Raw genomic sequence first — 14,089 nt, 5'->3', positions numbered from 1 at the left:
CCCAGGGCCCCAGGGCTTCAGAGGTAGGTTCGTAACGTCAACCTCAGAGACGTAAAATGACACTGACCTAAACGCATGCGCACGTAAAGCTAGAATTGATATAGCTCAGCTGCAAAAGTGCATGGCCACTATGAATGAATTCAATTTATAATGTGTCCATGTAATTTTGCAGCTCGTTGTACCGATAGTTATATGATATAGAACTTGATTACAAATACACAGGACACAATCTTACTTCAAATAATTATACAAAGAAAAAAAATTTTTTTTTATTAGCCTGGGATACTACCACTGCTGGGCAAAGGCCTCCCCTCGTTTCCTCCACTCGACCCTGTCGTTTAAAATTTCCCGCCAGTCCGGATAAAATGCGTCCAAGTCAAAAATATTATAAAATAACTGTTTTAAATTTTAGGTATCTATGTCAAACGGTCTCTGAGAAAAACGCATTTAACTGATTTGCAAGACCGAAGTGATCCCATAAGTCCCATCCCACACTAAAAATAAATAAATGAAAAACTAAAAAAGAACAGCGCTTTCGGCAAGACTCGAACTTGCGACCTTTCGGAACATCGCCCATTTCTAATCTATTCAGGTTTCCATTTTTCCTTTAATATAAAAAAAATGTAGTATCGCTCGCAGACGTGTCTGCTTGATAAAAAAATACTTTTATAATGAGCTTTTTTCCGATCCGAGAGCGCTGGTGGCCTAGCGGTAAGAGCGTGTGACTTGCAACCCGGAGGCGGGTTCAAACCACGGCTCGTACCAATGAGTTTTTCGGAACTTATGTACGAAATATCATTTGATATTTACCAGTCGCTTTTCGGTGAAGGAAAACATCGTGAGGAAACCGGACTAATCCCAACAAGGCCTTCCCAACTAGCAAATTATGTCGTAAGAAAGGCACCATTACGTTTCTCTTTCAGCTATTTGGTCGAGAGATAGCTGTGTAAATGGTCGAAAGAAGGATCCGACGACGTTCTCTCGACGCGATTTGGGCGCACTTCTTTCAGCTTTTTAGTTGAAAGAATATCGTAAGAGTGTCATTGAATAGCCAAATAGTTGAAAGATAGTCATCATAATCGCTTTCATTCGACTTATTTATCGTAAGATAGCAGCGCGGTTGCAATCACTCGACTTATTTATCATAAGATAGTCATCAGAATCACTTTCATTCGACTTATTTATCGTAAAATAGCTACCGCGTGACGGCCGGGTTGTTAAATTTAAATGGAGTGACAGAAAATAAAACTAAAAGGTTAAATTGTTTCCCCTCTGGGTTGGAGGGTCAGATGGCAGTCGCTTTCGTAAAAACTAGTGCCTAAGCCAATTCTTGGGATTAGTTGCCAAGCGGACCCCAGGCTCCCAGAGCCGTGGAAAAATGCCGGGACAACGCGAGGAAGATGATGAATGAGCTTTTTTTCGATATTGGTATAATTTTGCGTGCGCACCGTACCGCGCAGTTGACGAACTGAATTTTGATGAGTGGTGGCCACCGACTCTTTATCATTGTCGGGACTTCTGTATATATCCATGTATTGGCTATATTTCATAACTGGCTGTGACAAAAAAGGTTTATTTATCAATGGTAGGTATGGTTGCGTGGGATTAGTTGCCAAGCGGACCCCAGGCTCCCAGAGCCGTGGAAAAATGCCGGGACAACACGAGGAAGATGATGAATGAGCTTTTTTTCGATATTGGTATAATTTTGCGTGCGCACCGTACCGCGCAGTTGACGAACTGAATTTTGATGAGTGGTGGCCACCGACTCTTTATCATTGTCGGGACTTCTGTATATATCCATGTATTGGCTATATTTCATAACTGGCTGTGACAAAAAAGGTTTATTTATCAATGGTAGGTATGGTTGCGAAGTCTGTAGTAAGGTCAATACTTACGGTTCGATTCGGGAAATGAATTAGAGATTCACTAGATATGAAATAGTAAAAGATGACGTCTCACGGTAAAGGTACCTTATGGTAATTGGCGCTTACGCTATTATTAACGCCGCTCCAATTAATATTGGCTGGCGCTGACATACTTTGCGGCGCTATGTGACGTAATACAGTTGCTGTTAATATTAGCAAAGATAGATATAACTCCGAAATAGATGGATACAGTCTAAGGAAAAAACGTGCCTCGAAAATCAAGAAAATTTGATTCTCGTTCAGAGGGCGCTACTAGTTTTGGCCTACAGTCGTATAGATGGCGTTGACGGTTTCGTTTGTTATTTAACAATTTTAACGCATATCAGTGAAAGAACATGGGTCAAAATCATAAAAATAATTAATGCAAATAAAAAAAAATCATTTATCTATATTTAAATACATTCTATCGTATTTTTAGAAATCTTCATTTTTAGTTTTAAAGTGTGTCGACAGATGGCAGTGAATTTACTGGGGTTACAAAATTTACTATGACAGTACCGCTCTAGTATAAGTTACTCTATGATATTAGCTAAGGGATTCAGATCGAAGGTCATTGGTGTTAGGGAGCCCCTTAACTTGAACGCGTAAGTCCGTCACGCTATCGAATGAAATGTACACTAGGGGCACAGAATAAGTATAGTATTATCATACAGAACGGGCACGCACCGCCCCGCCCCGACTTGAATTACCTCGCCCCGCGACACCAGATTGACGGCCGTTTGCCGGCCTCTCAGTACTGTTTTTAAGCAACTTACTCACACAATGACGCATGCCGCGTGTACAGACGTGCCGTTCACACATAGAAACGTAAGTGATTATTGATGTATAGCGTGTCCGCCCTGTGCTAGGGGTACAGCAGCAATATATGTCTGTGGGCCGTATATCGTCACAATATGGTTTTTAAGATAAAATAAAGTATGTCGAAAATATTGAGCCCATTAATGACAAAGTTCAAATTGTATATTCAATGCACATTCATTAAAGAAGGGTTTTCAAACGGGTATTCTATTTATGTATTTAAAAAATTATAAATGTATTTATAAATAGTTAAGTAGTAAAACATTTCGGAGCACATTTTTATTTTCTAAGGACCGCTTAGCTCAAAAATTTCCCTTAAAAAATCTCCGAAAAAGAATTTCTAACATTTCTTGCAAAAAAAGTCTCTCGTCCAACTATAATTTCTGTTTTGTTTTAATAAAAAAAAACTCACTCAAAAATGTTGTCTATCCCTGAGCTGTATAGAGTTTAAAACGGCGTAGCGAAGGCTTTCGTCATCGTCAACCTTTCTAATCAAAACCGGGAGCTAAAGAATGTCATTACAAAAATTCTGGATGCCGGCGGACGGACAGACGGACGGACAAAAAGTAGAATCGGTTAATACTTATTCGGTTTGTGTAAATTTCGGGATTCCGGGGCAGCGTCATTTCGCTTTGCTTTCCGCCGGTGGCCAGGGGTCGGTAACATACTGCGGTTTTTTTAAACATTTAACATTTAAAATAATAAATATTTATAAATTGCCTAGAGTAGTTTGTCAGTAGAGCATAAGTAAAAATAATCATACTGTATTTTTCTTAAGCTAGTGGTTTTACCCTTAACAACTCTCTTAAGATTTATAACCACATCATTTTAAAAATGTACTGACATAATTGGTTTCCCACACTATATCAACCAACAACACAAACTTGACTAATTTTCATTACATCAGGAAGATACGGTCAAGGAAATTATTTCAGTACCATTTCGTACCATGTCACAGTGACAATAGTATGAAGTACCTAGCGACTTTCATATTGATTGTCACTATGACAAGGTACGAAATGTCACTGAAATTAATTTCTGGAACTGTACGTCTGTGAGCGAATTAAAAACCGGCCAAGTGCGAGTCGGACTCGCGTACGAAGGGTTCCGTACCATTACGCAAAAAACAGCAAAAAAACGTATACGCACGCACTCACGTACGTTTGTTGTATGGGAGCCCCACTTAATTATTTATTTTATTCTGTTTTTAGTATTTGTTGTAATAGCGGCAACAGAAATACAACATCTGTAAAAATTTCAACTGTCTAGCTATCACGGTTCATGAGATACAGCCTGGTGACAGACGGACGGACAGACAGACATACAGACAGACAGATGGACGGACAGTGGTCTTTGTAATACCCGTCCCGTCCCGTTATTACCTGTTGGGTACGGAACCCTAAAAATACCAGAACCTTGCCCCAAGCGTAAAATATTTCCATTTTTCGTGTATTATACCTAAAAATTTACACAAACTTGCTTGTTGATGTAGTATTCTTTTTGGACATTGCATTTGCCTTGTAATTATTTTACAATAATTTTATTACAATGCATATTGCGCTTATACAAAATGCAGATCAATATTTATTTTAATAGAACAATAATAATTTCTCATTTGAGCGGAGTTTGATCGAAGTTTATTTTTCGGTTTACATTTTATTATATTTTGTAGCAAAAAATTAATTCTGTATTTTTTAAAGTAGGTATAAGTATTATACGATAGTATTGCGAATAGACGAATAGTAATAAAAAAAAAGATTATATTAATTTACTATTAAAACATAACCGCTACAATTTGTCAGCATTGCCCTGCGTGTTATTTGGCATTAATTTACCTGCATTACGGTAGGTTAAGTTTTTTTGATCAATAAATATTAGTTAAAATAATATAAAACAATTATGTATAAGCAGGAACAATGGCTCATAAAACATCCAATTATCAGGTTTTAGTTAACGATTCGATCAACAACGATTACAATTACTAAATATATAGGTATTAATTCAAGTATCGTTTTCACTTCGCTGGCATACGCAAGATCTATTAAAATAGAAGAAAAAGAAAAGTAATTTATTCCATAAAGCGCACATACACAGGACAAGAAGAGGAAAAACAAAATTTACAACAATACAAAAACAACAGACATAATTATATACACATAAAAAAATTACACATCGGGTCCAGCAATGCGTGCAAGGAATATTTCCTCGTAATCTCTCCATCAATTTCTTATTAAAAATCGAACATCCAAAAACCGGTTGTCGACACCTAGCCCCACAGCGGTCCTTTTATGCCGCGGCGACGCCAAAATATTTAACGGGACAAAAAGATCGCGACGGGAAAGTGATAAGGACTGTTAAGAACGTTGGCGGCATTATTGTCAAATCGGTGTACTGGAAGAATTTACTAGTTTACGGTCTAATAGAGATATTTAATAATTATTAATCTCCACTAGACTCGTTTGCCGTCCCGTCAAAGTGAATGTCTTTTCTGTTGTTTTGATTTGGCTTATGCACGTGATTATAGTTTGGTCTTAGCCAGAGTTGGGCAAAAAATTTCTATTTACGAATAACCGGAAAGATCACTAAATCATCTTTTATTTGAAATAACTAAATAATACGTCATTTGTTGTTATGAATTTATCTAGATCAGTTTAATTTTTATCTAGATAAATTAGTTAAGATTTTAAATAAAAGATGAATGTCAGTAGTACAGTCATGTAGAACTACAAGTGGTCGGGCAAGATGAAATGAAAATAACCTACAACAAAAGTGATGAATGTTTTGTACATACTTAAATATATAGTATATTATATGAACTTGCAACAATACATTTTTGATTTTATGAGCAATGTCAGTGTGACGGTTTGAACCGACGTGACATTCTATATAAATTTATTATAATTATTATAATAAGCTTACTTCAATAACAAACGAGGTCAGTTATCTTCATCTAGATAATTTATCTAAATAAAAAAGTTGTCAACGAACTATTTGTGATTGAATTTATCTTCGAATAAATTTATTAGAAATGATTTTATTGAAAATAATTATCTACATAAGAAATTATCTAAATACCGCCCAACTCTGGGTCCTACGAAGTTTTAATTTAACTTTGTTTGCGTATAATAAGTCGTTTAACTGCTACAACTCGCATTTAATGTTTCCGTATTTTCAGTATTTAAGAGAGTGTATTTCTAGAGACTTATGTCACTTTTGTACACAATTTTTCATAAGTCAACTGAAATACTTAAGCAAACTCAGCAATTAAATCAGTGATTAACAATCTATATAACATTTAAAACTTTCGCGGTTTAAACTCATATTAAATCACATTTAGAAACGGGTATATTAACAATCTAATCGTCCCTTCAAAACGAAGTGCATGCATATATGGCCAAAGGCTCGTTGATGTCTTTTGTTCCATTGTTATGATTTGGCTTATGTCCTCCTTACCTAAAAGTATGTGATTAAAGTTTGGTTCTACGAGTAGTTAATTGACCATATTCTGAACAAGAGAGAAAGATATTGAACAAACATATGTTTCAAATGGAAAAGGAACAAGAGGTTCTGCCCGGAGTCAGAGGAGACAGCAATGCACATTATCTGTTCCTGCGGACTACTTGTCAAAAAGGAGTACCTACTTAGGGCGGCACGGCAACCTTATGAGGTACCTAAGAATATGGAATTTCCTAGATTCGAAGATAAGTAAAGGGCCACAAATGCCACAATAGATCATTGCGTCGTGGCACTCAAAAAGGCACACAATTCAACAACAATAATAAAAATTGAGCACATACCTGAGGGCACATCTTGCAGTGGTACTTCCTCGCATGAGCGTGCAGGGGTTGCAATTTCGCAGGCCCCTTGCCGAGCGGCTGCGGGACCACGAGGAGGCCGCTGCCCGTGTTGGTGCCCCCGACCGGTGAGGAGGACGAGGAACCTGGAAGGAGTGAGGAGGCTTGTGAGGGCTTCTGGTAGAGATAGTTGACAAATTTATGATAAGACCAAATCAAATACGAGTATGTTCCGTTCATCCAATTGTCTAAGAATTTTCTTTCATAAATTAGTAAATTTAGGGTAAGCTGGTGTAAGAGCACGCATTCGATAAGAGTACGCTACAGCAAAATCCACGAAGCTGTTTAGGATACGCTCTTAACCATGTCGTATTTTGAAGTGAACGGAGGATAAAACTATTTAGATCAGTACGGTTTCACTCACTGTTATTTTAAGAAACCGATTGTGAGTGAAACCGTACTGATCTAAATATTTTGAAATATGTCTCACGATAGTTTAAGTTCGAGGATAAAACTGTTGTGCGGAAAATAATGAAAAACTCAATAAAGATACAGAAGTTATATAAGGTTAAATATTTTTTTCTTACAATTATTTTTAGCATTTTGGAAGTATTTTTAGGGCAAGACTAATTATTTAAAAAAAATAAAGTATACAGTTAAATCTCCAAGGACGTTGCCTACCGCATTACACGAGAGCAGTTCTGGTCAGAGTTAATAAATGGCGTTGCCATCCGCACGTTTTCTATATGGCAACTTTGTGCATGAGTCCGCAGTAACGTATCGTATAAGAGTACGCGCATACTCTTACGCGCCAGCTGCTGATTAATCACTGAATCTACCGTTGGTAGAAGAATCTCAAGAATGAGAGATAGCTCAAGCAACTGACGATGCCGTATGTGCCTTTGGTTAGTTTCTGATGAGATACAAATTTTCCAATCAGCTAATGATGATCGACCACAAAATTTAAATACTGATCGTCGCGGACCGAGGCTAAGTCCATATAGCATCAGTCTGACTTGAATGACGTATCAGCCTTCCATCAGCGGGTCTGGTGATAGTGGAAAATAATACCTGATCGCCGTGGCCCAAGAATCCTAAAGACCCGCTCCATATAGCAACTGGCTTATGGTTTGTGTGTCGGATTTCTGGTGGCTAACTAAACTGTACAGTTTTGGTGGCAGGTAGAAAATTATAATAGTGGGTGTAGGCTACAAACCTGATCGTCCTGGACCTAAACCTGTTCTATACAGCATCTGGCTCATGAACTGATGCATGATGGTGTCCAAGCCGTTAGTCGGCTTTTAGCTGGCTAACTAAATTACCAACCGTTTAGTTGGTAGGGTAGATAAAAAACTACCATATCATATGTAAGATGTGATATTGAGTACAATACAAACTTGATTATCCTGGCCCAAAAGAACTCATAGTATACCAGACGTATGTCGGCTGTCTAGTGCTATTGCTGTCTCAAAGACGTAGCCCAAATTTTGCATTGATGATCCCAAGGTTATGTCCAAGTTTCTTCGTCTCTCTGTTTTTGGTGAGCACTGACAAGTGTTATATCGTCGCCTAAAGGGTGTTAGGGTACTAGGGTACAAACCTGATCGTCCTGGGCCTAAGCCTGCTCCATACAGCATCTGGCTCATGGACTGATGGTGTCCAAGCCTTTCGTCGGCTTTTTGGTGACCACCGACGGTGCCATCGCCCGTGCTCATTTTGGCCTGGAAAGAGAAAGAAGACTTGTAAAATTGTCACTTAATGACGATTTGAATAAAAGTAAGAGAGGTATGGGCACTGCGAATGACATCTCGTTTTGTGTGGTAGGGCACAGTACAGCGGATGTCTTTCCAGATCTAGAGCAGAGCCCAACTGGGGAAGTACCTCCACCTTACAGAAAACCGCAGCCAAATAACACTAGACACTACTCATAGTGTTGTGTTCCTGCCGGTGAGTAAGGTTGCCAGAGCTCAACGAGGGAGAGGAGTGTTAGGGTCGGCAACGCGCATGTAACTCCTCCGGAGTTGCAGGCGTACATAGGCTACGGAGACTGCTTAACATCAGGCGGGCCGTATCCTTGTTTGCCACCGACGTAGTATAAAAAAAATTCATTTTTTAATACTATTCGTCTTAGACAGAAAATACTTAAAATATTTAACACACAACTTTCACATCATAAAAGTAAAGAGTTTATATGTTTAAGGGTTGATATCTAAGGGACAAACTGGGGCCCGTTTATCAAAAGCTTGTAGCTTGTAATACAAGTGGAAGTCCCTGTCTAACAAAAGCTATAAAAAGAGGACTTCCACTTGTATCACAAGCTACAAGCTTTTGATAAACGGGCCCCAGGTCTATATACAACATTTGAAACATGTTATTTTGTCAAAAGACAAACTAATATTGCTGATAATGCTAAAATGAGGCAAAAATGGATTATGGTATAAAATACGGTCGCCATCAGCGCGGCGTTCAAGGTGCTCCAAAATATCTGAACATGCACTTTCAGATATTTTTGAACATGTTTGATAATTTTATGAACACCCCTGGCCGGCCAGCGGTGTGGCATTTTTAATTTTTTTGTCATATAACTGAAAAGACACTAATATCACAGAATAAGTAATATAGTATTATCATACAGAACGGCCACGCACCGCCCCGCCCCGACTCGAATTACCTCACCCCGCGACACCATATTGACGGCCGTTTGCCGGCCGCTCAGTACTATTTTTAAGCAACTTACTCACACAATGACGCATGACGCGTGCACAGACGTGCCGTTTACACATAGAAACGCAAGTGATTTTTATGTATAGCGTGTCCGCCCTGTGCTAATATTACAACGTGCAATATTTTATTTGTATTTTTAGCAACATTTTTATATTAACGAAGGAAAATATTTTTCCTTTAATATTAACATTGGTATGTACCTATCGTTTACAGACGTATCTGCATTTAAAAAAAATGCAGATTTTTTGTTATGGTGTAGAGTAAAAAGTTATTGTATTGTACACTTACTATAACAAAGTCATATCATGCTAACAAGTCTACATAAATTTAACCATCTACCACACACACAATACCAAAGAAACACATCTCACCCTCTTTGGCAAAGTGACATAACTCCAAAATAATGAATAACTAGAAGGGTGCGGCGGTCACTTAGCCCGTCTGATAAGGATAAATCATTCAAGTGGACGTAATTTAGCTAAATTATGACTTATGGACTTGGTCAAGAATGAGTAAGTACCTACGAGTAGGTTTTTGTTTGGATGAAGGCTATAAATAAAATAAATGCAAGCGGAAGACTAGCGTAGGTAGACAAATCTACATAGTCGAAATTAAACCATCGCGTGAGACATATTTCAAAATATTTAAATCACTACGGTTTCACTCAGTAGTAATTTAGTCGCTTACACGGGGTAAAGCCGCCGCGGACACTCATGCCTGAGGAAGGATTCCCGACGAGTCCGAAACATGTCGCCAAAAGCGATAATAATGATTTTGAAATGTAGATTAGACTAGTGTTTAAGGTTAAAAGCGTTATGGGATAAAATTGACTTTCTATAAAAAATAAATAATGGAATATCATTTTATTTGTTAGAAACGTTTTTTCAATTGGAATATGTGACCCTATAGGGCAAAAATTTCCCAAATTTCCTGCAACTAAAATAACTAACCCTTTATCAACGTTATTGAATTATAACATTTAAAACTTTCGCGTTTTGAACACATATTAAATCACATTTACAATCGGGTCTATCGCGAATTTATTAATTTAATTTTTCCTGTGTCCAAACGTTGGTAAATAGAGGTAACTAAATAAATTCGCGATAGACCCGATTGTAAATGTGATTTAATATGTTATTGTAACTCTCAAATATTAAACCAAAAACCCAAACTTTAATTGGGGCGACCATTTCATAACCTACGACTGTCCCATTAGTCACGCGCGATTTGTCCCGTTTGTCCCGCGTGTCCCGTATCGTACTAAATTACTATTGTTTCAAACATTAAAATATTGGCGCAGAACTGCCCTTTGACTGCGGTTTTGGTCCGGTTAAGGATGTATCTAGAGCTGATAAAACGATTTTTGTCTTAGCTAATTTGTTTATTTTTAATTATTTTAGGTAATACGACAAAGCGAAAGGAGGGTGGTTTTTACCGGTACGTATTCGGACAATTAGGTGGGGTAATCTTAAGTAATATATAAACTTGCGCGTTGCTCTTGGAATCTCCCTATATCTTTGACATTGAGAGCATATTAATATTTAAACCAGTTATACTATATTTGAAAGTGGGCAAATCGGACGTTTCCGATCCTTTAAAAATTATCCGAAGCAACCGCTGTCTTTGCAAATTTAGGTAACGACCTAAATTCAATTTTTTTTTTTATTTAATTTTTTTCATATTTACCTAATAACCCACCAATCTTACCTCATCTTAGAGTTCTGCTAAAACAATTTTGAAGGACCCGCGGTCAATTTTAGTAAATTAAAACCATTGAATATCTCTAGTAGTCCCATGGGCAAATTTGCAATCAAAAACGATACATCTACGAACAATAATAACACGTACAATAAAATTTTGTTATTATGACTACATAGTATGAAACAATGTTGCTTTCCGCTGTCTGTCCCTCTGTATGCTTAGATTTTTAAAACTACGCAATGGATTTTGATGCGGTTTTCACCTATCAATAGAGTAATTCTTGAGGAAGGTTTTAGTGTATAATTTGTACGGTTATATGTAACCCGTGCGAAGCCGGGGCTGGTCGCTAGTAATTATATAAATGTATTTTCTGATTTTGACAAGTAATTTTTAGGGTTCCGTACCCAAAGGGTAAAAACGGCGGGACCGTTACTAAGACTACGCTGTCCGTCTGTCCGTCTATCCGTCTGTCTGTCACCTGGCTGTATCTCATGAACCGTTCAAATTTTCACAGATGATGTATTTTTGTTGCCGCTGCAACAACAAATACTAAAAAGAACGGAACCCTCGGTGCACGTAATGAGTATGAGTAGGTACCTATTAGTAAATTCTTAATCTGAATATCTACAAGAAATTTGAAAAAGATAGATACATTAACTCGATTTAGAATAAATTTCACGCAAAGGGCAATGGAGAGAGCGTTGCTCGGGGTTTCTCTGCGTGATAGAGTCAGAAATGATGATATCCGCAGTAGAACTAGGGTCACCGACATAGCCCGCAGAATTGCAAACCTTAAGTGGCAGTGGGCGGGGCACATTGCTCGCAGAACTGATGGCCGGTGGGGACGGAAGGTTCTGGAGTGGCGTCCGCGTACCGGAAGACGAACTGCCGGTAGGCCTCCAACGAAATGGAGCGACGACCTGGTGAAGGTCGCGGGAATTCGGCGGTTGCGAGCGGCACAGGATCGGTCGGAGTGGCGAGCCTTGGGGGAGGCCTATGTCCAGCAGTGGACGTCTATCGGCTGACATGATGATGATGATGATGAGAATAAATTTTATTAATCAATGGGAGTAATAACCACTCTATGTAGTGCCTCAATATCCAAGATTGCACTGACCAATGGGGTTGTTTTTGCTCCCTTGTCGAGTTTAAAGTGTCAATACACTTTGATAAAGTTGTGCTAACTGTAGATACACTCTGTATAGTCTGTGTAACAAAGAGAATATAGTGTATAGAGAGTTCCCAGGTAGCAAAATGACGTCAAATGACGTCAGCGACGTCATAATGACGTAATAATGCCGTCATTATGACGTCGCCGACGTCATTTTACGTCATTTTGCTACCTGGGTTGTTGTCATAACAAAGAAAGATATAACTCCGTAATAGATGGATACAGTCTAAGGAAAAAACGTGCCAAGAAAATCAAGAAAATTTTATTCTCAAACAGATGGCGCCACTACCTTTGACCTAGTCTCGGATAGAAGGCGTTGACGGTTTCGTTTGTTATTTAACAATTTTATTTCAACGTTTTAAAATTCTGTGTCGATAAATGGCAGTTAAATTACTGTGACTACAAAATTTACTATGACAGTAACTCTCTACACACTCTATTCTCTTTGTTAAAAGATTCGCTTATATAAGATTTTAAGTAGAATCTGTTAAATGGACATCTTTGTTAAATAAGGACAATATTATTTATTTCAAAAGATTTTAGATAAATAACTTCAGATACGTACAGTTAAGACAAAATAATTGGCATACAATCTGAATCAACTGTTTTCTTTTTTTCTTTTTTAATAACATAAAACCGGCCAAGTGCGAGTTGGACTCGCGCACCGAGGGTTCCGTATTTTTTAGTATTTGTTGTTATAGCGGCAACGGAAATACATCGTCTGTGAAAATTTCAGCTGTCTAGAGCTGTCAGCTGTCAATATTAAAAGAGACATTTTAATATTGACTTTATTTTTAGGGTTCCGTAAACTGGTAAAAACAAAATGCAACATTGTATTATATAAATATTCATGATTTTTAACATCGATCTTGATCCACGGGGGGTGAAATTCGTCATTAAGGAATTTTATTTTTATTCTGTTGAATAGGTAACGTCTTAATTAAAAGCCCACACACAAAACGCTCATTTCGACTTGTCTTATTTCCAAAGCTCGTGATATGAAGTTAAAGACTTGTTGATAAAATAATTCGCGATATAGCTTCGGTGGGTGAATATTTAATCTATATATTTATATTTGGGGGTAAAATTATTGGTTCAATTATTATTAAACCCTAAAAGTTCACAAAATTTAATAGCTGCCCAAGTAAAACGTAAAATACAGACACTCAGGTTAAACAGTCTTTTTAAATGTATTTTTCAAAAAAATATTTCAAATTAGGTATCAAACCTTGAAATAAAAAAAATTGGAAAATATAAAACTTTGCTAATTAAGATATTAACACCTTAATCAAGAAACTTTTTTTTTAATCGCAGGGATTCACTATCCTCTAATATAGTAGTATTAAAACACATTATTGTACAAATAAAAACCGGCCAAGTGCGAGTCGGACTCGCGCACCGAGGGTTCCGTACTTTTTAGTATTTGTTGTTATAGTGGCAACATAAATACATCATCTGTGAAAATTTCAACTGTCTAGCTATTACGGTTCTTGAGATACAGCCTGGTGACAGACAGACGGACAGACGGACAGACGGAAAGACGGACAGACGGACAGCGGAGTCTTAGTAATAGGGTCCCGTTTTTTACCCTTTTGGGTATGGAACCCTAAAAAGATCAATAAAACAGGAAAACAACACAAGGGTACAAAGGCGAACTTATCAGAGATATCTTCCAGTTAACCTCCCCCTACACTCCTAAACTTTTTAATTAAGAAACAATTTCCACTACAATCATGACTCTTAACCCTCAAACTGCCGGCGAAAATTAAATTTCCCACCACATCGCCAGAGGGCGTTATCGGCAAAATTAATTTGACCCGTCGCAGAATAGGGTTAGTTTGATTTACGTATTACGAAACTATAATATCAAGAATGGTATAAGTGCTTATAATATTGTATTAAGATTGAACGTTTTCGGGTTAAGTTTAGAATAGTTTGATGATTTATAAAGGTTTTTGAATTGTTTTGGACTGTGG

At 37.6% G+C, this 14,089-nt stretch overlaps 1 protein-coding gene across 3 annotated transcripts in view; it reads right to left on the bottom strand.

Annotated features, from left to right (window-relative positions):
• LOC134751577 (zinc finger protein rotund-like) overlaps nt 1-14,089 on the bottom strand; it is a 243,087-nt gene that overhangs the window by 138,888 nt on the left and 90,110 nt on the right. For all 3 annotated transcript variants that reach the window (XM_063687050.1, XM_063687051.1, XM_063687052.1), the window contains 2 exons: nt 8,118-8,238; nt 6,521-6,663 (listed from right to left, as the gene is read on the bottom strand). In XM_063687050.1, the coding sequence (XP_063543120.1) occupies nt 6,521-6,663; nt 8,118-8,238 (264 nt within the window). The remainder of the gene's footprint in view (nt 1-6,520; nt 6,664-8,117; nt 8,239-14,089) is intronic.

This window comes from Cydia strobilella, chromosome 22, assembly GCF_947568885.1.
Source record: "Cydia strobilella chromosome 22, ilCydStro3.1, whole genome shotgun sequence".
In the NCBI taxonomy this organism is placed as follows: Eukaryota; Metazoa; Arthropoda; class Insecta; order Lepidoptera; family Tortricidae; genus Cydia; species Cydia strobilella.
Note: the sequence above shows the minus strand (reverse complement) of the source record. Positions and strands in the feature narration are given on the sequence as shown.